General features: G+C 34.6%; 1 protein-coding gene across 1 annotated transcript in view; it reads right to left on the bottom strand.

Moving 5' to 3' along the window:
• Positions 1–3,701: 3,701 nt before the first annotated feature.
• The window catches only part of MYOZ2 (myozenin 2), a 41,129-nt gene continuing 19,596 nt past the window's right edge, over positions 3,702–25,234 (bottom strand). The window contains exons 4-6 of the mRNA XM_060654289.3: positions 22,809–22,938; positions 17,418–17,601; positions 3,702–4,138 (exon numbers count right to left, since the gene is read on the bottom strand). Of these exons, the coding sequence (XP_060510272.1) occupies positions 3,904–4,138; positions 17,418–17,601; positions 22,809–22,938 (549 nt within the window). The 3' untranslated portion in view covers positions 3,702–3,903. The remainder of the gene's footprint in view (positions 4,139–17,417; positions 17,602–22,808; positions 22,939–25,234) is intronic.

The raw sequence follows: 25,234 nt of genomic DNA, 5'->3' as shown, positions 1-25,234 counted from the left end.
CATAGAAAGCGAAGTGCCCTTCTTCCTACAGAGTAGAGCATGTGGAGGTTGAAAGTATTTTTCATAAGAAAAGAATCGTTCAAAGCAACACTTTCCTAAGCTTAATAAAAAGCAGTCGTAGCTGAGAAACTGCAATGATGTCATGCAAGTTTTATCTTGCATAAGCAGCAGAGTGAGGAAATTCCAGAATTAATAAGTCTGCTGGTACAGCTGTGCCCTGAGTTGGAAAGTTCAGGATGTTCTTTTCATACTCACGACTGGACATTTTGCTCCACATTAGCCTTTGTGAGAATAATTGGCTCTCTCCATTTCCAAGCTGCTAAAACATTTATAAATGGGCCTATTTAGAAAATGTAAAAGTTTAAATGGATTCAATAAATGGTCATTCTGACTCAAAATGATTGTTTTTATTTGCCTTGATTTTGTAATAGCCAGTAATTAGTTATTTTAAATTATCAAGTACTTTTGAATATTGAGTTAAGAAATACAAAATCCTAACTTTGAGAAATGATTGAAGAGAGTGGCCTTTTAACGATAACTCTAGTTATTAATGTGGCTGTAGTTATTATCTAGAGAACAATTGGCCAGCTGATCATCAGGAAATTGGCTTACATAAAATAGGAGATATAATTTCATGATCCGGAAGTCTGTTGAACAGTATAATGGAAATTGAGTGGGTTCCTTCTAAAGTTTTGAAAAGCAGAAAATATTTTCATTTAAAGGAATGGCTTTGGCGTATTATCACACTAGATGACTTCTTTCAACCTTATGGTTTCTTAGTGTCCTGCATTTCTTTCCTCTTTCTTTCCTCCTTTTTTTGCCTTTATAGGGGAAAGAAAAGGAAGATGACACAGATTAAAAGCAGAAATGAGCAAATTTAATCAGAATGCATTTTTGTGTTTCTCAAATTTCAGAATTAAACATGCATGTTGCTTGTTTTATTTAGTTCACTTTCAACACAGTCTGAAAGCTCAGCTTCCTCTGATCATGAGTGCCTGAAGGACTTTGGAGGGATACTTGGAAATTGCTCAATTTATAGCTATATTTTCCCCAATTGAGATAATGGAGATTTATTATTATTTTATCTAATGTAATAAAATAGTTTAAGGCTGAATTTTATTCTGAAAGACAAGACGAACAATGACTTTTTAGAGCATATATTTTAGAGCCAGACTTATCAAGTTCTCTCCCTTTTGAGCTAGAATTAAGCAAATCATCTGAGTTCTCTAAGACTTAATTTTTCTATACAATTAAGATTACTTATAATACCTTTCTCACAGGATAATTATGCAAATAAAATATTTTGAATATATGTTAAAAAGTCTTTATAAAGCCATGAGTATAGTACCTGGCACTTAGTAATCTATCAATAAAAGTTATTTTTATTCTTTTACTTTTTCTTTTAATTTTCTTTCTCCTTTCTTCCGTTTTTCATGTATACAAATCTGGCTGGAAAAGATGCCACAGTCTTTTTGCTGTTCTAAAAAGACTATTCTGTTTCTTCAGACTTTGAAATATTTAGCTGTTTTTCAGGTCAGTGGAAACTAGTCAAAATTGCTTTCAAATTCTCGATTGTGTAGCAACCAGAGTGTGAAATTTTGGCATTTCTAAAGGTGTCAGACAGCTGAACTAGAATTAACAGATACTTCCAGGAAAGGAAGAAATACAATAGTGAACAGAGTTATTCCATCATTTTGTATCCAATCCTAAAAAAAATATTTAGGATTTTCCCTTTTTAAATATTCCTTTATGGTACTGGGGGGTCGGTACTGTTATCGCTGGGCCCCTTTTGGTGGTTGACAGAATGGGGATACTGAACATAGAGTTTAGTTATTTGGACATAGCTGAAATCATGCAATAAAATTTCAATTTAATGAAAAATAGTAACTCATCTCAAACTACTAATAAAAATTAAACCATTTCATCATAATGCATCATAGAATATGACTCATTTTTATTTTTTAAAACATTAAAAATGGACAAAAAATGGTATGGTGGGAGCCTCACATCTAGCTTATCACAGATGCCAACATTACTATTTTAAAACAGGTAAACACCAAGACATAAGTAAAACTAAGTTATATTTTAAATACACATTTAAAGATATATTTTAAATTATACAAATTCTCTACAACTTCGGTATATGTAAATACAATACTTTGATATTGCTACTTTCTAGGGATTGCATTTTTTCATAAGCAATTCAAAAAAAAATTCTCTGCCTTCAAGTCTAAAGGATGATTAAAACAAGCACCAATTCCAACACCGCATACATAGATTCTTTTGTAAATATGTAATGTTGTTAGATGGCATTGCTTTGACTATGCACTCTCCTGCCTAAATTTAGTCTGGTGCATAGTTTTCTGTGGATGAGACATTCCTTCTTTGGTATAAACATCTATTACAGAACTCTTAACTAAACTAAAATGACAATTGATTTTTATTTCTTTTTAAAATTTTTTAATTTTTAATTTTTTAATGTTTTTATATTTTTGAGACAGAGAGAGACAGAGCATGAGCAGGGGAGAGGCAGAGAGAGAGGGAGACACAGAATCCAAAGCAGGCTCCAGGCTCTGAGCTGTCAGCACAGACCCCAAAGCAGGGCTTGAACCTACAGACTATGAGATCATGACCCAAGCTGAAGTCAGATGCTCAACCAACTGAGCCACCTAGATGCCCCTGATTTTTATTTCTTACTAGCTCAGTTTTATACACTTCCTCTATCATATTTAAAAAAAAAATTTTATGTTTATTTATTTTTTTCAATGTTTATTTGTGTGTGTGTGTGTGTGAGAGAGAGAGAGAGACAGAGACAGAGACAGAGACAGAGCGCGAGCAGCAAAGGGGCAGAGAGAAAGGGAGACAGAATCTGAGGCAGGCTCCAGGCTCTGAGCTGTCAGCACAGAGCCCAACGCAGGGCTCAAATTCATGAATCACAAGATCATGACCTGAGCTGAAGTCGGATGCTTAACCAACTGAGCCACCCAGGCACCCCTCCCTCTAAAATATTTAAGACACATCTACATATTAGTTTGAGCCATTCATACCAATATGTTCACATATATCAAGATTGATACGTTACTACATTGCTTTCAGATACTTTTGTGCTTATCCATTTCTTGTTTTCATTTGTGTTTTATAGCATATACTCCCTAGTACTTAAGGACTGAGTAGAATTTAAAGATTCAAGGAAAAAAAGTCACTAATTCTAATTATATTTTCTTCCTTTGTATGTATGTGTGTATATATATATATGTATATATATAGGCATATATGTATATGTATATAGGTATATATAGGTATATATATATAGGTTGTATAGGTAACCTGGTGATTCAAAGCCAGTCAAAAATTACAAGGTAGTTTAGAAATTTTAAGAATGACTAATGAAAAGACTTCATCCAGATGTGCTATTTTATCCTGGTCACCAGAAAGGAAGAACCCAACCCTTTCCTCCATAAAAAATGTTTGTGCATTGTCTTCCATAGCTTTCATCCATTAAATAAAACTCCAAATGAGTCTAAATATCTTGCACTGCACTTTGATTCTACATCATTTTGAAAATTTGTTCAGGAATAGCAAATATTAAAGGAAAAAGAGATGAAACCTTTTGTTGTCAGTTACTCTTCTGGACTTTCTCAATGAAAAGGCCGGATTATTTAGACCGAGTGAAAACAACATTATGAATGAAGACAAGTGAGTTGAAAGTTTTTAAAACAAGATTTCAAATTGTTTATTAGTGTTTGAGATGAGATCGAATTTAAATGTCATAAAAGGAAAATTGCTAAATTGCTATTAAATTATTGCTACTAATGAAGAGTGTAAGTGGCTTTGTCAGTAGGTAGAATAATAAAACAGCAACATTTATGGTTCGAAGTTTTTGTGGCACATACAACTTTCTTTTCATAGGTCTTCTGTTTCTGGTACAGTGGTATCCTCTGTAGGTTCAGTTGTTATCACTATAGGAATATTCTCAGATATCCATCCCTTAGGAGTCCTATTAAAGGACCGTCTGCCAGAAAGAGGATTGGCAAAACCCATAAACCTGGGATCTGTTAGGAGTAGTAGCTCAAAATCTGGAACCTTGAATTTAACCATCTTTGATGCTTTTTCAAAACCTCCAAATGGGGTAGCAACTCTGTGGGAAGTGAAAAGAAAAGGATATGTTAATTAATTTTCGAATTCACTTGCCAATAAATAGAAAACAATTTAATTCATGATTTTATGGGCATGTCGTTATGTTATACTCTTTGTATAATTTTCAGGTTTTGACCTCTGAGGCAAGCATTTTTTTTTTAAGGACTATGCTTTTAAGGTAATAAATTGGTGTAAATTCCTTTGTGTGTACTTTTAGTTGATGACTAAATTATCTATTCCTTACACCCTGAACTCCCTGAAAACATTTCTTGCATTTGTGCCTTTGCTATCAGTGTTTCCCCTGCTTAAGATATTTCTTCCTTGCCTTCTCTCCACCTGTGTCCATCTTGTGGCCTTTAAGTTCCAACTCCCCTCCAATTATTCTAGCCCACACACCCTTCTTTAGCCAAATTCCTGTAGCATCCATTGCTTTATGTCAGTTATTTGGTGCTTATGATATGGTACTTTGTATAGTTAGCTTTTTTTTTTCATAATATGATTTGGTTTGAGTTTGGGTTTTAATAATATGGTTTGGTATAATTTGTGAATTATAAACTCTTTGAAGACAAATAGTATGTCTTTTGTATCTTTCTAGCTCTACCTCAAAACTCTCAATATTCTGTTTTTATTTTGAATAAAGACCAACTTCTTATCTTGGCATTCAAGGTCCCACATAAAATTCTAGCTGTGTTTGATTTAGCCATTAATTTATTTATTCATTTAGTGCCAGGCACATTTTCAGTGTTAGGGGTATAGCAGTGAACAATGTAGTCAATGTTTGAGCCCTTATATTCTAACAAAGAAGACAGACAATAAAAAAATAAACATATAGACAAAACATTCAAGACTAATGAGAGCTATGCAGAAAATTAAAGTAGTATGATATAATAGAGCATAAATGAATGACTAGATAGTCAGGGAAGACTTCTCCGAAGAGGTGACATTTAAACTGTCATCTGAGGATGAGAAGTTAGCCATGGGCAGTACAGCTGAAGCACATCAGCATTTCAGGAAGAGGGAGTAGTTAATGCAAAGAATCTAAGGCAGAAATAATGTTCGGGAAAAGAAAGAAAGCCTACATTGGTAGACCAGTAGGTAAGGGGTTGGTAGAGAGAAGAGAGGACAGAGGGGTGTATTGTACGGGACTTTGTCCAAGTAGGGAATATGAATTTCATTGTCAGTGTGAAGGGAAACACCGTAAAATGTTAAACAGGGAGTAGTGTAACCTGATTACATTTTTGTAAAGTTTACTCTGGCTGCTCTTTCTCTGCAAATAGATTATAGGAGGACAAGAGTGAAAGGAGAGAAGACATTGTGACAATTCAAGTGAGACATGATGGTGGCTTGGATTTCAAGTGTTTTCCATGAAGATGTAAAGAAGCAGGTGGTTTCAGGATGTGTTGAGCAGAGTCAACAGGATTTTTTGATAAAATGGATAAAAATTGTGGGGGAAATAAAGAAACCAAGAATTGGTTTTATGTTTAGAGTTTTAACAACTGGCTGGTGGAATACAGAGAGGAACAGGTTGGGTGTGTGGGTGGAAAACAATGTTGACATCCTAGTGGAAGGTGAATCATGCTGGTTTGCCCTCTTCTCTTTCATGCACCCTTTGTTCCAGCCAAACTGAATGCACGGCTTGCTCTTCACCTTATTCTCTCCTACCTTTACTCATACTCCTTTTCTTTGTTGGTATACTCTTACACTTCTTGCTACATTTCTAAATCTCCATTAGGTTATAACTGTAAGTTCTTTTTTTTTTTTTAAATCTTTTTTAACATTTATTTATCTTTGAGAGAGAGAGAGAAAGAAAGAGTGCAAGAGGGGGAGGGGCAGAGAGAGAGGAAGACACAGAATCTGAAGCAGGCTCCAGGCTCTGAGCTGTCAGCACAGAGCCTGACGTGGAGCTCAAACTCACGAACCGTGAGATCATGACCTGACCCGAAGTCAGATGCTTAACTGACTGAGCCACCCAGGCACCCCTATAACGTAAGTTCTAATCTGCACTTCCAAATTATCTAGTTCTTTAGTATGTTATTTAAGTAACATACGTAGCTTTCTTCTGGAAGCTTTCTCTGATCTCCCACAGCCAAAAGTAGTTCTTTCCCCTCTAAGTTTTCATGGACTCTATCTTTACCTCCCATCTCACCCCATTTCCTATCTTCCATTATATCCATTGATATATCTGCTTTATTTTTTGCCAAACTGTACTCCAGGAGGACTGGAATTCTCTCTCATGTATCTTTGTAACTCATTACAATATACTTGTGTAATGCATTGTACCTAGAAGATCCCCATACACATCTGGACAGTGCAAATGGCAAGACTATACAGATTCTCCAATAATGTGGAAATTATTTTAAAGCCTGGAAGAGATCTGATTTTCTTTGTAGCTCAGTCACTCTGTGATCTTTCTTGAATATCTTAATTTCTGTGTGGCAATAGTGAGGGGCCATGGACTCTAGTTAGGTAAGGAGAAAGTGATTGATGGACTTTGAGAGATGGGACGGCTTTAACGTGTGGGGCTAAAGTATTATTGAAGGAAAGATGAAGGAATGAAAGGTAAAATTACAATATGATAGAGAGTGGAATGCTTGAAATTGAGATTTTGAAAGAGACACAGGTATTGGTGATGACAAACTTTAAGAAAAACCAAGAGTGACTGAGGTGGGATTGAGAAAGCTATCCTTAAAATGAAACAAAGTCTTGAAAGGGTGGAGAGTTCAGTGGCTCGTACATGGATCCTAAAGCCACAAAGAAGTAAGACAGGAATAGTACTGGGGAGGAAGACAGGGAGCCAGACGCTAAAATCTTCAGTGAGGGGAATGTCTACAAAATGAATAGATCACACTCAGATATCACCTCACGCCAGTCAGAGAGGCCAAAATGAACAAATCAGGAGACTATAGATGCTGGAGAGGATGTGGAGAAACGGGAACCCTCTTGCACTGTTGGTGGGAATGCAAATTGGTGCAGCCACTCTGGAAAACAGTGTGGAGGTTCCTCACAAAATTAAGAATAGACCTACCCTATGACCCAGCAATAGCACTGCTAAGAATTTACCCAAGGGATACAGGATTACTGATGCATAGGGGCACTTGTACCCCAATGTTTATAGCAGCACTCTCAACAATAGCCAAATTATGGAAAGAACCTAAATGTCCATCAACTGATGAATGGATAAAGAAATTGTGGTTTATATACACAATGGAGTACTACGTGGCAATGAGAAAGAATGAAATATGGCCCTTTGTAGCAACGTGGATGGAACTGGAGAGTGTTATGCTAAGTTAAATAACCCATACAGAGAAAGACAGATACCATATGTTTTCACTCTTATGTGGATCCTGAGAAACTTAACAGAAACCCATGGGGGAGGGGAAGGAAAAAAATAAAGAGGTTAGAGTGGGAGAGAGCCAAAGCATAAGAGACTCTTAAAAACTGAGAACAAACTGAGGGTTGATGTGGGGTGGGAGGGAGGGGAGGGTGGGTGATGGGTATTGAGGAGGGCACCTTTTGGGATGAGCACCGGGTGTTGTATGGAAACCAATTTGACAATAAATTTCATATATTGAAAAAAAAATGAATAGATGACCTCAACAATGGCTGAACAGATAGTACATGGTGTCACATGGTATAGAATCTCTGTCTTGTTTCCCATAATTTTGTCTTCCAGTAATTTTCTCCTCTGAAGAGCAGCATGTTTTATTTTCTATTGCATCTATATTCAAGATGACTCACCTTATGATATTTTCCCCAAATTGCTGTGGAAGATATGGATAACAACAGGTCACTGATTGGTTCAGTAACCTCAGCCTAAGTTAGTACTCAGCAATCATATCAGTATAGACTTTCATGTCCAGAGTAAAACTTACTCTGGAGGTATAAGAGAGATCGGTTTAGAAAGAACTTGAAGAACTTAGATTATCATTCAGGTCCTTTATGATTATTGAACTTCAGAAGGCATACTGATGATGAAAGCTAATATTTATTGATTGAGTACTATATACCAGACACTTTTTAAAGTGCTTCTCAAACTCTCTTGGTAGGGGAGTCACATTGGGATCTTGTTACAGTGCATCCACTAATCCAGTCAGTCTAGTGTATATCCTGAGATTCCACATCTCTAACCAGTTCCCAGGTAATGCCATTGATACTGGTCTGTGGATCATACTTTGGGTACAAAGACTTTACATGATTTTTTCATAAATCCTCACAACCTTATAAATTGGTTCTACTTCTATCCCTATTTAATAAATAAGCCTGAGACACAGCTAAGCTAAATGACTTGCTCAAAGTCACTTACCTATTAAGTTATAGAACTAGGATTTATACCCAGGCTGCCAGACTCATGGGAGGCCTGCTTTTCTAGTCACTATCCTATACCACACCTTGACAAGAAAATTCTTAAGGAATATTGGGCCTTCTGAGATCACTTTCTAAGTAGAGATGTGTGTTTAGGAATGTCAACCTACCTGGGCTTTGTCTAAGTGATGTAAAACCAGGTTGCTGTCACATTCACGATGCAACTAGCTGATTCAATATCCCACATTTTGTCATTTGATTTACTGAACTGAAGGGTCTTTATGACTCAGATTTGATTTAAACTTCTTATTCTTGGATGTCCAAGATGTCCAAGAACAATATTTTATCATTTTAGAAGCTGGCTATTATATAGCAATAGTTTGTTCATTTGAGATTCATTCATTTATTCATGCAACAAATTACTGATGGTTTATTATGTCTAAACACCCTATCTGTGCTAGGAGTTCAAGGATGGAAAGATTGCCGTAGGTCTTACAGACAAGTAAAAAGTGAAACACGGGGAAGAAACAACACATCATTGAATATGACAGTTGCTCCAAGGGAAGAGTATCTATGCAGAGAAGCTTAGGGTAAAAGCACCTTAGTCTGCCTGGTTGGCCAGTAACCACTTCTTAAGAAGCCTAGGGTAAGGACCAGCTTCATTAATTTGTATGGTCCAATGCAAAATAAAACCTTAGAGATTCTTATTAAAAAAAATTGTTAAGAATTTCAAGGCAAAGACAGCAAAGTACTGAAACCCAAGCAGAGCCCTTCAAAGTGTGGGCACCCCAGGTGACTGCACAGGCTTCACATCTATTCCTGGGAGTTTAAGAATATGCACATGCTCACAAAACTTAATGGGTAATCATTTCACAGTATATACACATATCAAGTCATTATGTAGTACACCTAAAACTAATGTAATGTTATGTGTCAATTATATCTCAGGAAAAAAAAATGATTAGCCATGAGTTGACTGTTTAAGCAGAATGGCTGTTACATAGAGGTTCATTATACCATCCTCTCTTCTTTTGTATATGTTGCATATTTCCCATTACTAAGTTGTTTTGCTTGTTTGTTTAAAAAAATATATATGTTTATCCTTTGGATGCAAGAGGCTGGAGTTGAACATTTCCAGAATTAGGCTGAATTTGGCCAATTCTTAAAAAACCCTAATTTCAGGGGCACCTGGGTGGCTCAGTCGATTAAGCCTCTGACTTCGGCTCACGTCATAATCTTGCAGTTCATGGGTTCAAGCCCCATGTCAAGCTCTGTGCTGACAACTCAGAGCCTGGAGCCTGCTTCACATTCTGTGTCTCCCTCTCTCTCTCTGCCCCTCCCCTGCTCACACTCTGTCTCTCTCTTTCTCAAAAATGAATAAACTTAAAAAAAATCTTAATTTCAAATCTTAATTTCAGAATGAATTTTGCTCATTTATTTATTTTTCTAAATCAAAGAATAAATGTTCTTCTGCCACTGAAATCTAACATTTGAGTTTGACATTTAATGCATCACTTTTTACCTTTTTATTCAGTTCAGTTTTGTTTTTCCTTCCCAATTTGTAGGTCATTTTCTTCTGTTATAAATGAAAACATTCCATTCTGGTCCACCACCCATCTCCTACCTCCTACCAGTGATCCAGTGAAAGATTGTTGTTTGAAAAGCTGCGTTTTCTTTTCTTTGGCACCAGAGAGACTGTATCCTGTTTGTTTGAATGTTTATTGCCCTCAGCATACAAAGTAAAAAAAGTCTATCAACAGAGATGTTAAAGAGTCAATGTGAGAGATCATTTGTAAGATTTTTAAGATATCTGTAAATAGTGTCAAGTTTTAGTCAAAGGTAGTGAAGCAAAAATTTCCACTTAAAGATTTGGAATGTTCTATTAAAAGATGACTGCGCACCTCTATAATTCTTGTAACATAAATTCTTCAAACATAGATCTGACTTAAAAATGATTTTTACACTTTGTCATCTGTGCAGTGAATAATAAGCATGTTTCACTCAGATTCACAGTTAATAGATGCTATCTTGATTATTTTGATCGATCAGTAATAGGGTTGCATTTGTTAAGACTAATAGTGCTTGACATATAATATGCCCATAGTAATTACTGATTATTCTATAAGGTAAAGAATTATGTAAAATGGTTGTATAGAAATTAAAATAAATATTCTACTGAATACACATGCATGTAATACATTTAAAGCCACTTCTATAATCATAGATATATACAGATGAGGAAACTAATATAAGGAGGGTTTAAGTGACATACTCAAAGTCATACAGCTTTTTTAAGAAGAGCTGGAAAGCTCCTTGTTCCTAGTTTACTTTTCTTCACATGTTAAGAAGGCTTAACATAGTATTACTTGAATAAAGCATAATATTTAAATAAACTAAAAATGAGTACAAGAATACAAAGTTGTTTTAAACCATGGGCCATTTTGAATATATGATTAGACTTTGGAGCCAATTCTTACCCAGTTCATTATCACTGCTGAATGATGTTAGACTGTGTCTTAACCTTATATGCTTTATTAACAATATCCAGGGATCGAGCCCCACATTGGGCTCTGTGCTAAGCCTCTCCCTTCATCTGGCCCTTCCCTGCTCTCTCTCTCTCTCTCTCTCTCTCTCTCTCTCCCTCTCTCTCTCTCAAACACACACACACACACACACACACACACACAATATCTAACAATTATGTATAATAATATGGTGTTACCAAATAATATTATTTTACTCTTTGCAAAGGAATTAGGGAATATTTGGAGACTGCTTATTTCCCTTCCTTCCTGTTGCTCTATTTTATTTTTGCAAAAGTGAAAGAAAAGATATATTAGAAGTCTTATAATAACATTTAGTTAAGAAATAGAAGGGAAATGATATATCTTATTACATTTTATTTTTAAATAAATGTTTTTTTTTTCTCATAATCTTGAGTTTTGTTAAAATAAAGTCTTGGTAAATAACCTATAACAGAAAAGGTATTAACCCAATTCGTACCTGGAAATTATTTTAACCTCTCTATTACATGGCTGGAATGTGTTCTAGACTAATTTGATGAATGGCTTTTATCACATCTAATTTATAATAGATACCTATTGAGATTATTTTGCCTATGTGATTTTTAAAATTTAGTTGAAGTGTAAGATACACTAAAAAAAAGTATACAGATCATAAGGCAAAATTTAGTGAATATTATTTATTTTCTAATTATTTGATAGTAGTATAAAAATATAATTTTTATGTTGACTTGTACTCTGTGGTTGTACTAAATTTATTTACTAATTCTGATTACTAATCTGCTGCTTTTGAATTTCCTATGGACATAATCCTGCCATTTGTGAATAAGGATAGTTTTATTTTTCCTTTCCTATTCTTACACCTTTTGTTTATTATTATTATAATTTCATTGTCTAAAAAGTGTCAAAAAACAACTTCTCTGTCTGAAAATGTGTAAGTGTGTTTTTTATTTTAACTTTTACCTTTAAAGAATATGTTCACTGGAAATAGAATTATAGGCTGGCAGTTTTTTTTTTTTTTTTTTCATTTTTAAGGTGTTATTCCATTGTCTCTTATAATTCCAGTTGCCTTATTTTTACCCTATCTGTACTATCTGTGCAAAGCCTGATGTAGAGCTTGAACCCAGGAGCCATGAGATCATGAGCCAAAGTCAGACACTCAAACAACTGAACCACCCAGGCACCCCCAATGTTTTCTATTTTTAAGTAATCTCTACACCCAATATGAGGCTTGAACTCACAATTTTGAGATTAAGAGCTGCATGCTCTACCAACTGAGCTAGCCAGGCTTCCCAATTTTGAAAACTTCTTAGCTATTAACTCCTCAGATATTGTTCTCGCTTATTTTCTCTCTTATTCCCTCATAAGACTCTATTGGCATTTTTTATTACTGTCCCAAGTGCATCTTCTGCTATTTTACTGCATTTTGAGTCCTTTTGATCATTTTCTGTATCAGTTTATGAATCCACTCTTCAGCTGTGTTTCATCTGCCATGAAGTCTATTTGTTTAATCTTTAAAAAAATTTATCATTAAATATAATGCAAATATAGAAAACTGATTAAAATGTACAATAGCTTATTATAAAGCAAATAACCTTGTAACTACTACACATGTGAAAAGTTTCTCCAGAAGCCCACATGTGCCTGCTCAATCCCAATCCTCTCCTGATGCTAGTAGTAGTAAATGTTTTGACTTTATGGTAATATAAGTTTATAAAATATAAAAAAAAACCTTTCTTTATATGTTAATAACCCACATCTGTATCTCTAAATACTCATGGTTTAGTTTTGCCTGTCTTTTTAAAATGTCTTTTAAATCATTTTTACATATGGGATTTTCCTTTAATCTGTTCCTTGCATTTATTTATTGAAAATACTGGATCATTTGTCCCATAGAGTTTCCCACAGTCTGAATTTTACTGATTATATTCCCTTGGTATTTTTAACATGTTTGTCTGTTCTTTGTATTTCCTATAACTTTTATATGGGGCAGAGGGAGGAAGAGAGAGGGAGAGGGAGAGAGAGAGAGAGAGAGAGAGAGAGAGAGACAATCTTAAGCTATGAGCTCAGCACAGAGCCTGATTCAGGGCTCAATCTCATGACTCTGATATCATGACTTGCGCTGAAATCAAGAGTTGGGCGCTTAACTGACTAAGCCACTCAGGCACCCCAGTCCTTTGACTTCCTCATTTCAGTTATTATATGAATACTTCATTTTATTTTGCTTCATTTTACTGAGCTTTGCAAATATTGAATTTTTACAAATTACAGGTTTGTGGCAACCCTGTGTCAAGAAAGTGTATTTTTCCAACAGCATTTGTTCATTTCATATTTCTGTGTTACATTTTGGTAATTCTCACAATATTTCGAACTTTTCATAATTATTAAACTTGTGGTGATCTGTGATCAGTGATTACGACTTGCTGAAACCTCAGATGATGGTTAGCATTTTTTATCAATAAAGTATATTTTAATTAAGGTAGTACATGTTGTTTTACACATAATGCTATTGCATGCTTAATATTTCATAGTATAGTGTAAATATAATTTTATATGCACTGCGAAAACAAAAAATTCATTTGACTCGCTTTATTGTGATAATTTGCTTTATTAACAGTGCTCTAGAACTGAACCCACAATATCTCCAAGTTATGTCTGTATATTTTCACTTTTGTAGAACTTCCATTTGATTCTCTTTTTAAAAACATTTCCAGTCTGCTGATATTCTTTGTCCTGTTATCTATTTTCTTGAACATATTATTCACAATTATTTTAGAGTATCCAACATTCCAATAATTGGATCTTTTGTGTGTCTGTTTCTTTTGTTTATTATCTTTCTCTTTATTTTTAGTCATTTGGTCTTGTCTCATAGTATGCTTGTCTCATACTATGTCTCATAGTAATTTTAATTGACTGATAAGCATGTGTACAAAAATTGTAGAAATAATTTGAGTCTTGGAATGGTGTTCTCTTCCCTCCAGAGATGATTTACTTTTGTCCATGGCAGGCAGTTTGACATAAAGGAATTGATTTTTATCCAATCTAGGATAGGATATATATCTTATATCTGCTAGGCCTCTCCCCCTAGCAGACCCTATATTCCTGTTTTTGGCCTTCCCAGATTCAAGATTGATAAAGGTTTGCTCACTATTTCTGCTTCTTCTTAGTTGTTGCCAATAAATCAGCAAATGCCTTAAGAGGAAAAGTGGTACCAAATGTTGGGTTTATATCTCTAAATGTCCCTCATATCTAGGATTTTGGCCTTCAAGTCCTTACTTCATTGGTAGCCCTTTTGTTTGTTTGTTTGTTTGTTTGTTTATTTATTTTTGAGAGAGAGAGGCAGAGCGCGAGCAGGGGAGGGACAGAGAGAGAAGGAGACACAGAATCCAAAGCAGGCTCCAGGCTCTGAGCTGTCAGCACAGAGTCCGATGTGGGGCTCAAACCCATGAACTGTGAGATGGTGACCTGAGCCGAAGTCAGACGCCCAACGGACTGAGGCACCCAGGCTCCCCTCTTGGTAGCTTTTTAATCACTTTATAATAACTAGCTTTTCTACTTATTTTTATGAAGTTGTTCTAATATAAACTAGTCTTCCATAGCTGGAAATAGATTTCCACTTCCTACCTATGTAACTTTTTATACTCATTTATTTAGCAAACATTTAAGACAAAGATCATGATTATGTTGTTTGTTTCTTAAGTAGGCTTTTCAAACAATGTGTGAAATAGACAAGGCCTTAAACTTGTGTAGCAAGTTACATATACTTTAAGGACAAAAAGAATCTTAAAGCTACCCGTTAGGGATTGCCTACGTATCATCCTATTTTGTTTCACCTATTATTTGACAGTAATAAAGAATCTAAGAATATTGCAGCATTATTTACAACAGCCAAGATATAGAAGTAGCCCAAGTGTCCCTCAATAGATGAATGAATAAAGAAGATGTGGAGTAAAATATACACAAAGGAATACTACTCGGTCATAAAAAGGATGAGATCTTGTCATTTGCAACAACATGGATGTGCCTAAAGGGTATCGTGCTAAATTAAATAAATCAGAGAAAATTCACTTATATCTGGAATCTAAAAAAAAACAAAACAAATGAATAAACAAACAAACAAAAAGCAGAATCAGACATATAAATACAGAGAGCAAACTGATGGTTGCCAGAGAGGAGGGAGGTTGGGAGCATGCTCAAAATCAGTGAAGGAGAGTGGGAGATACAGGCTTCCAGTTTATGTAATGAATGCCATGTGAATAAAAGTACAGCATAGGGAATATAGTCAATGGTATTATAATAGCATTGCATGGTGACAGATGGTAGCTATACTTGTGGTGAGCACAGAATAATGTATAGAGTTGTTGAATCACTATGTTGTACATGTGGAATTCACATAACACTGTGTATCAACCATGCTAAAATTAAAAAAAAAATTATCATTACTTATTTGCTATCTCATAAAATCAGTGAAAGTGACTAAATAAATATTGGCATATGTGTATGAAATGACATTTGTACACATTAAAATGATGTAGATGCACATTTACTTATATCAAATTATGCTCATAAAAGAATCTAAGAATACAGTAATATTAACATTAAGCTGTAAAGTTTTTATTTCTATATTGATGTATATATAACAAAATAAAATTTTCTCAAGTAAAGGAGAAATATTAAGAGGTTCTCTCTCTCTCTCTCTCTCTCTCTCTCTCTCACACACACACACACACACACACACACACACACACACGCACACACACACAATGTTACATTTACAAAAGCCTTGATTTAACACAGGAAACCACAGTTCCTAATTGGATGGTATTGTGTTCCCTGAAATAGCATTCACTTGGTATTTATACAATCAGTAAGCATCTGTTTATAGCCAGCCCAAATGTACCAGTGTGTTTGTAAAACTGGAAAACAAATTGTTCAGCAGGCATGGGGTGGTAAAGCCACAAAATACACCAGAAGTCACACAGCATCTCTAAAGCACTAATCTCAAAAACAAACCTCAATTATTTCATTATTTTCCATTTTCCCTTAGTGTTTTACTTTTTATAATTTTCTACCCTCCCATTTTGGAAAAAAGTTGTATCATTGATTAGAAAGGGCCTCCAATCTCCTTTCCTTGATACATCTCAATCCCTCCTTAAATTCTATGGTATACCTCATTTATGCAACAGAAATATACTACCTACTATTAGTAACATATATAATACTATTAGTATTACTAATAATGCTAATAAGTATTAATAATGGTAATAATAGTAATAGTAGTAATAATGCTAATGTTAGGTGTAATCCTAGTAGATCTATTACTAATAATAGGCATAATATTAACACCATTATTATAGTAGTGTGTGAAAACTAAGTATAATTTATAAGTACTGAGGAAGGTCACTAATTAAATGCAGGCTTTGTGGTATTCTTTTGTAAATAAAAAAGTTACTCCTTAATTTATTAATTTTCAAATGAATCGTCATTAAGCAGTCTATTAATTGGTTCTACTTTTCTGTGGGTCCAAAACAGCATACTGGAGATATTTTACTCTAAAATGAAAATCAGGGGCACGCTCAGTCGATTAAGTGTCCGACTTCCTCTCGGGTCATGATCTCACGGTTTGTGAGTTCAAGCCCAGCGTGTGGCTCTGTGCTGACAGCTCAGAGCCTGGAGCCTGCTTCAGATTCTGTGTCTCCCTCTCTCTCTGCCCCTCCCCCATCACACTCTGTATCTGTCTCTCTCAAAAATAAACATTAAAAAAAAATTTTAGACAAAATTCAAATGATCAAAGAATGGATTATAATACCATTAAAAATATGTTTAAAATAGCCATGGGAATTATTAAAATTGGGTAGCAGGGAGAAATAAATATCCATTGTGAATACTATCATGCAGATATTATTTGGCAATAATTTTGGTAGCATAAATTTTGGTTTATCCATGTGCTGGAGTTTTGAACCACAAATCCTTAAGTTACCTTTAATCTGGTTTAAAAAATGTAAGTTGGGACCTAGAGTTACACAGTAATTCTCATTGTCCTATATGTAATTTCTGAAATTCTTGAATAGCATTGTCATTTGAAACAACACATAAACACTAATATCAACCTTTGAATGAGAAATTATTAGTTTTTGGAAAAACTTTTTAATAAAATTATGTTAATAAAAATTTTTTTAAAAACATTCTATAATGTGGGAAACAATCTTGATGTTGTAACAGTGATAGTTTCTGAATCACTGCCTTCATTTTTATACTAAAAAACCAAGATTTGCCATATTAATAATATTGCAAAAATGAGTCCTTGCCTAGGCTTAGGAGTTACCATATATTGCCATTTTGAGTCTCTTCTTAAAAGAAATTTTCTTTTTCTACCAGAAAATTCAGTTCTCCATACCATGATATAAAAGCCTTGGTGTTACACGCCAACAGCGTCACCCAGGATAATTGGATTACCTGTTAAAGCTCCTGTAATCAGGCAGTTCTGCCTTTCCTTCAGGCTTGAAAAATTTAGGGTATAAAGCCTCTAAAAGCTCCGGATCACCGCTAATGGCTTGTTCCCAGGGAGACTGATAGTACTTAGGGACAGCCGTGGTGTTGAACTTTTCAGGAGGAATTTCCTTCAGTGGTCCAGAATATCCTTTGGAAAAATATAGCAAGAATAAATAAACACAGAGTGCCTAGGATTACAGAACTCCACCTAACATTTTACCATGTTTAATTTTTCAAGTGGGGGTGAATTTACGAAGAATGCGTCCTTTTTATGATCTCTCAGACAACAGTCTGAAACTGTAAGACATTTTTAACCCCTTTAAATTTGTGGAATTTTCAGAAGAAACCACTTTTGTCAACATTTAATTATACCAAATCATACAGTTATTTCTTTCTTATCTTTAGTATGTATTTGTTCAATGAAACTATTCATTTAATTTTAAAAAGTTGTTTCCCTTACATTAATTTATAGTAGGCTTTAGTTACCACAGTGAATGAATTAAGTTAAAATTATATATATTGAGTGCCTACTGTGGTTCAAGTGCTGGGGAAATAGCCATGAAGAAAAAACCTCCCTCCTCTGGGAGCTGATTCATTAGAGGTAATACTTAGGTCTTGTCTATCTTAAATCGCTGAGTGATCCGCAAACCGTTTAAGGTTCAGAATGGTGAAGTAATTTGTTTTCACCATCTTAGTCAGACCCTGATCTTATTCCCTGAGGAGTCCATCCCATGATTACTTTGTTCCTCAAGATTTCTTACGTAACTTTTCTGCTTCCGGTCTCACTTCCTCAACTTCTCGCGGGAGCTGGAAATTTTTTGTAAGTGCCGTTTAAAAATCACACGAATTTCTGGCATAAACTTTAAATCATGTTCACATGCATCAAGTGACATTCTTCAAGTTATTCAAAGGCAGCTGTGTACTCTCCATCTACACTACCATACTACCTCATTGTGTCGTTTGCATAATTCTCTTTTCCACTGTCAAAACCCTTTACCATTTGGTCACTCTTACTTTTTTAAGTTTCTCTGATTCTCTTCTCTAAAATGTTTTCTATTTTCTTCTGTCAAATCACACCTATCCTTTCTTTACACTAAAGAGTTTATCTCCTCCAACAAATCTTGCAGTTATTTGTTTGCACTATTAATTTTCTTCTGATTGCCTTCAGTATCTCATGATAATCTCTTCTAATAATCTTTTTTTCTGCTTGCCACTTAGTTACTCAAAGCTCTTTTCTTATATTATACATGCTGCCTAAAAAAATTCCATTTATATTCATGGCTTTGTAGCTTACATATTGATGATTGCACATTTTTAAATCCCCAAGACTTTCTGTTCAACCACCCATTACATTTGTCCAAACAAATATTCCCCTGCCATCCTTTATAACCTGTCTAGACCTATATGTGACTGTTTCTAATATATTTAGCTTCTTCTTCTATACTGGTTACCTTAATGCTATCACTACCCTCAGATGCCCAAGACAGAAGCATTATGCTAAACTTTCCCTCATTCCCACAACAAATCACTAAGTATTACCATCTGTGCTTTTTAAGGACTTTTAAAATAGTGGCTCTTAAACTTTGTTGCTGAATAACTTTGGGCACATATTTAAAATGTGGAGAGTGGGCTCTTCCCTCCAGAGATTTGATTTCGGTAAGTCTCAAGTATGGCTTACAAGTCTTAGGGAAGGGATTTGCAAAAAGAACATTGGGAAACCTTGCTCTAGAAAATTCCCTCTATCTTCTTCATTTTTGTTACCACTGCCTTGGTTTTAGCCTTGACCATCTCTTGCCTGGGCTTTCACAATAGCCTTCATACTAATCCTTTAGATCTCAACCCTTCCCCCATGTCCCACACTGCTGCCTGACTGACCTTTCTAACTGGAAAACCTGATCCTGTCACTGACTTCCCTTTCTCAGGGTGCTAAGATGGCTCCCCATGACAAAAGTCTAAATTACTCAGCATTGCACATGTGGCCCTAGCCCCATCCAGGGTAATGTCCTGCCATTCTCTTGTCCCTTTAATGCTCCAGAACTTGGGTCCACTCTACCTGAAGCTTGTTGTGTCCCCCTATGATTCCCTACTTGTTCCATTAGTTCCCTGTGCCTGGAATGTTTTTCTAATTCTTGCCACCTGCAAATTCCTATTTTAAGCCTTAGCTTGAAGTTACCTCTTCTATCTAGCCTTTCCTGTCTCCCTCTGAAAAGGAGAGTTACTTTCCTGGCATTTTGCATTTGTATTGTAAACATAACTCCATTATCATAACTATTACATTTTAATGTCCTCTTCCTTTCCTAAAAGTGATCAAATGTCAGCCATCTAGAAACTGGAAATTTTAGAATTTTATATTTTTAAAAATTCCTTGAAATCCCACTACCCCAATACAGTTATTTTATCTGTGTGTATTTTGTCTCAGTATTTTTCCACCAATAAACATAATGATCACATAACTATAATTCTAGTGTACATTCTAGTGTATTTTATTCCTAACCAACTTTGCTCAGGATACTTTTGAAGTTTCTACATCATGTTTGTAATAATTTTAAAGGTTTTATAACCTTTATTACATTGAAGGATGACAAGGGGTCTAATCATTTCACATTTTTTTAATATTCCAAGTTTCCCAATTTCTTTTTATAAATAGAATTAACTAATAACTCTTTTCTGATGTGCTGATTTATAGGAAAGAATGTGCATATGTTTAAGCTCTCAGATACATTACATTTCAGCAATGCTACATGATAAAATTTCTTGTTTGATTTTAAAATAATGTCTTTAAGATAACATTTCAGTTCAAAGGAACTTAATTCCTGCAGTATTATGGCACTGTAATACTCATTGATTCATGTTTGAGAAAAGTTAGATTTTAGATACATGGCATGTTAACCAATAAATCTTTTTGCTAAATTAGGATAAACTGAAGTTTGCTTCCTCAATTATCAACCAAGGAGGAAGGATCCATTACTCTTGCTTCAGGACAAACTATCTGATAACCTCCAAAATCCTCCTTTTCTTAGTCTGTGTTACATAGACATTTCCTAATATTTAATAATTGGATATATAGATTTAAAGAGCTCTATGAGTTTATACTTTTAAACTTTCTCTTTATATTTATTTATATTTATATATTCATATATATATTTCATTTATTTTGAAATAAATAAAATGCATATATGATATTGAATTATATATGCAGAGGCAAAGTGAGACCACAAATATAATGTGAACTTTTTCCTGTCTCCCTATGCATGAATTCCTTGAGAGTAGAGATGAATTTTTTTTTATTCCCTTTGTAATTACATAGTTTATAAAGATGACCACATAATAAAAGTTCTAACTTCGTGCTGAGAGTACTGGATTGAACCAACATAATAAGCCTTTCTATATGTCTTCTCTTTGCTACTTAAAAAAATAAACAAAAAAACACTCCAAACATTAGAAGGCAAGTAGTTGCCACATAGTGGTTGGAGCTAAAATAATATGTATGTATTCTATTATGTTTTAGGGATATAAAGTTGATAAGGAAAGGATTAACTTTAGCTAAGTACTATGGTACCCCACTTATCCTTTGTTTCACTTTCTGCGGTGTCAGCTAAAGGCAGTTATCATGGTCCTATCCTGTCCCCAAGCGGGTGCTCCTCCTTCTGATACGTGGTCAGAAAGTCAATAGCCTAACACAAGGCCTGCTTCACTCACCTCACTACACCTCCCCATGCAAACATTTTATTATCTCACATCATCACAAGAAGACAGGAGAGTACAGAATAATAAGATATTTTGAAAGAGAGACGGAGACCACATTCACATATATTTCATTATAGTATATTGTTATAATTGTTCTACTTTATTATTGTTGTTGTTAATCTCTGACTGTGCCTAATTTATAAATTCAACTTTATAGTAAGTATGTACGTATAGAAAAAACCATTGTATACATAGAATTCACTACTGTCCACAGTTTCAGGCACCCACTGGGGTCTCGGGCATATTCCTGTGGAAAAGGAGGACTACCATACTTTATTACATGCTTGGGACTATACTTATCAAACTTAATTCTCACAGCCCTGTGCAGTGAGATTTGTTTTCCTTATTTTACAGATTGAGGGAACTGAGATTCAAAGAGATTTACTTTATTTCCCAGCACAATTTTAAAATAGGCGGGGATGGAAGGAGCTAGGAGGCTGAACCCAGGTCTGTCCAATTCTAAAGCTTGTTTTTCTCCTGTGTGCTTAATGCTGTATATGTAAATCTGTTACCTGCTTTCCTACCATGAAAAAGGCTACTGGAAAACTAAGAACTTTATCACGATGCTTTACTTCAGAATTCTATGCATTCTAATTGTGTATTTGGTCTCCTTCAGTGTTATTTTATTGTATATATCAATACTTTTTCTCATTGTGGTGTTCAATAAGAGTGTCAGTAAATCTAAGGTCATCAATGACTGGCATTCAATTTACTTTTAAGTAAGATTAAATATGATACAGTTGCTTTACTTACATATTTTCAAAAACTATTGCTATTGTTTGAGGAGAATTCTAGAATTACTTTTCCTAAATTTACTGTTTATAAAAATATGACATAAGTATTGCTAATTTCAAGATAAAGGTATTTGAACCTTTAAAAAATCTATACATTCTCTTGAGGAAATACTTGAAGGTACTTGCCATCAATTATTTTGAAAAGATGTTGTCTAAATAGATAATTTTTGTGATAGATTTAGTATTTCAAAATCTAACAGAATTTCTAAATAACATATACTGACTGGATAAGGATTTGGTTCTCTTTTAAGATATTAAACAAATATGCAATCTTAAAGAATTGCATTTAAAGTCCTCTAAGAAAGCAGAGAATAATAAAAGCAATCTCCACAAGGTCACCTTACAGGAGGCATCTGTAAATTTGGTGTCTGGATTTAATTCTTGATCAGTCAATATGAGCTTATAGCCATTCATAACCTCAGTTTCTTAATTTGTACAATGAGGATTGTAATAAATGTGTCAGAGTTATTTTGAAATTAAAGAAGACAATATATATCATAGCCCTTGATAAATTATAGTCCTATACAAATAGAATGTCAATATCATTACAAGTGATTCAATTTTTAATATAACAGATGATTGCCAACAAATACAATGAAACTTTTGAAAGAACATAGGAAATGTTTTATATGACTTCTTAGAACTAAATCTTTATGTTCATATTGAACTTAACCAAAAAATAGACGTATGATAACCAAAGCCATGTCATTTAGATACCATTCATTGAAGGGTCCAAATGACCTGAGTCATATATTTAAGTACACACCAATTTTATTCTATTTATTTGATTTATTGTCTGTAAGGGGACAGTTACCTGGTGCAATGTTTTCTGGATTTGGGGGACTTCGTGGATCCGGGGTGTTGGGAGGAGTAAATGGGGCTTGTTGTGAGCCACCTTCCAAGTTGCTTCCATCCAGTTTCCCGTTCTGCATGGCAATGTTGTGCTGTATTTGATCAAAAGTAAACTCTGCTGAAAACTCAAAAATGTTGGACACACTAATAGGAGATACCGTATGTGCAAGACTCCATTTGTATATTTAAAACTTAAATACAGTGCCACTTTCTTGTTTCTTGGGGCTTCAATAATTTATATGTAGTTGGTTAAGTTATTGAATGAGAAATTTGACTGATACTAACCTAGGATCTGTTTTATGACAACACTTCAGTTAATAATAATTAATTGAGGGGTGCCTGGGTGGCTCAGTCGGTTAAGCATCTGACTACCACTTGGGTCATGATCTCTGATTCGTGGGTTTGAGCCTGGCCTCGGGCTCTGTGCTAACAACTTAGAACCTGGAGCCTGCTTCAGATTCTCTGTCTCCCTCTCTCTGCTCCTACCCTGCTCGCCCTCTGTCTCTCTCTCTCTCTCAAAAATAAATAAACATTAAAATAATTTTTTTGAATAATTAATTGAGCCTCACTATGTGCCAGACACTGTGTCTAAGGCTTGGTATCACTTATTTAATGTACTATTCACAAAGTCCCTATAAGGTGAATCTATTTCATTTTTAGGTCTTTACAAATCTAATATTATAGAGCATACCGGCCAAAGATTTGGCTTAGTCACAGTTACATTACTATTTTGTTTATACTGAGATTTAATTATATTCTTTAATTTGTCTTGTTTAAAAATTTAATCTAAAATTTGAACTCTAGTTGTGTATAAAAAATATACTTGGAGCTGCATAGATTTATAAAAGGAAGAATCTGGGATTTCTAGGAAGTAAAATGCTTAAAAGAGATGTTCATCTTTTAAGTTTTAGGTGAATTTGTTTTACTATTATAATTTAGGATTTATTCTATGGCACTAATATAGCACCTTTAAAAACAGTTAATTTGCATTTTAACAGAGAAAAAGACATTGTAATAGGTGATGTCTTCAGAAGCAAGGCTAGGCATTATCTCTATAATAAAGCATTGCTGTAATTTGATATGAGAAATATGTGTGTTTTAAGAAGAAGCCAATCTAAGAAGTACCTAGTCATTTTTTTTAACTTTAGAAAGAAAAATTTAGTGAAGAGCATAGCAAATAAAAGCCAATTTTGACTTTATGTGACAGAAGCAGAAAACCTTTTTAAATGCTTTTTCACTTTTACATGTATTTCTAAGATGATCTGGTGAAAAATAATTTTACACTTTAGTACTTAAATAAATTTTATCTTCGTTTTCAGGCTTTCCCTGCCCACAGCCACTCTCCAGGTGCCTTTTACATTCACCTTACTCTCTGCAACACCGTGGATAAAGCTGCTGTGGAAATGAATAGGGCACATATTGGCAATGGGAAGCTGGCTTGTGGAAAGGAGCAAAGACATGAGAGATAATGTTTATTAGGTGAGCACAGTGTCTTGATTACTGAGCAGAAGAGTTGGCATTTTATTCCATAGGCAACAAGGAACAATTTCTAAAGACTAGAATAATGTTATACTCAGAAATATCAGTATTTAGCTTTTTGAATGTAGCAATTATCTTAAGTGTTAGACATTTAAGTCTAGACTAGACTGGTATCTTTTCTCACTTCTGAACCTACATCACCTCTCAAAACTTTAATTATAAATAAAAAGCCAACTGAGATAAATATAGGAACATCACGAATTTAGAATTCTTTTTCTAAGTACCTGAAATTTGTCCATGAGATACATTTCACCTAAACTTGCAAACCATTCTACCTACAGTAATTTTTTTTTTAATTTTTTTTTTTTAACATTTTTATTTATTTTTGAGACAGAGAGAGACAGAGCATGAACGGCGGGAGGGCCAGAGAGAGAGGGAGACACAGAATCGGAAGCAGGCTCCAGGCTCTGAGCTGTCAGCACAGAGCCCGGCGCGGGGCTCGAACTCACGGACGGTGAGATCGTGACCCGAGCGAAGTCGGACGCTCAACCGACTGAGCCACCCAGGTGCCCCTACCTACAGTAATTTAAGAATCATAATACTGATGTTCTTTGAAGACTTCTTCCTGGGGATTATTGAACAGGAAAATCAACTATGTCTAGCTAGTCATTAATTATCAGGTGACATCCAGTACCTCTATTGTCATCGTTAAATATACAAAGAAAGCCTAATAATAGTTGAGTAGCAACTTACTTTAGTTATGATATAAGCCTTAAATTACAGAGTTCCATCCTGTGTGATTCCCTTCAGGAGAAGTTGAAAAGATAAATGAAAATCTGTTTCTTTTTATTTCAGTTAAGTTGACCCTAAACAAAGTAAAACTAGAGCAGCATCTTACGGGTCATAAAC

This window comes from Panthera onca, chromosome B1 (assembly GCF_046562875.1).
Source record: "Panthera onca isolate mPanOnc1 chromosome B1, mPanOnc1 haplotype 2, whole genome shotgun sequence".
In the NCBI taxonomy this organism is placed as follows: domain Eukaryota; kingdom Metazoa; phylum Chordata; class Mammalia; order Carnivora; family Felidae; genus Panthera; species Panthera onca.
The sequence above is the reverse complement of the archived record's forward strand: the minus strand, read 5'-3'. Positions and strand labels throughout refer to the sequence as shown.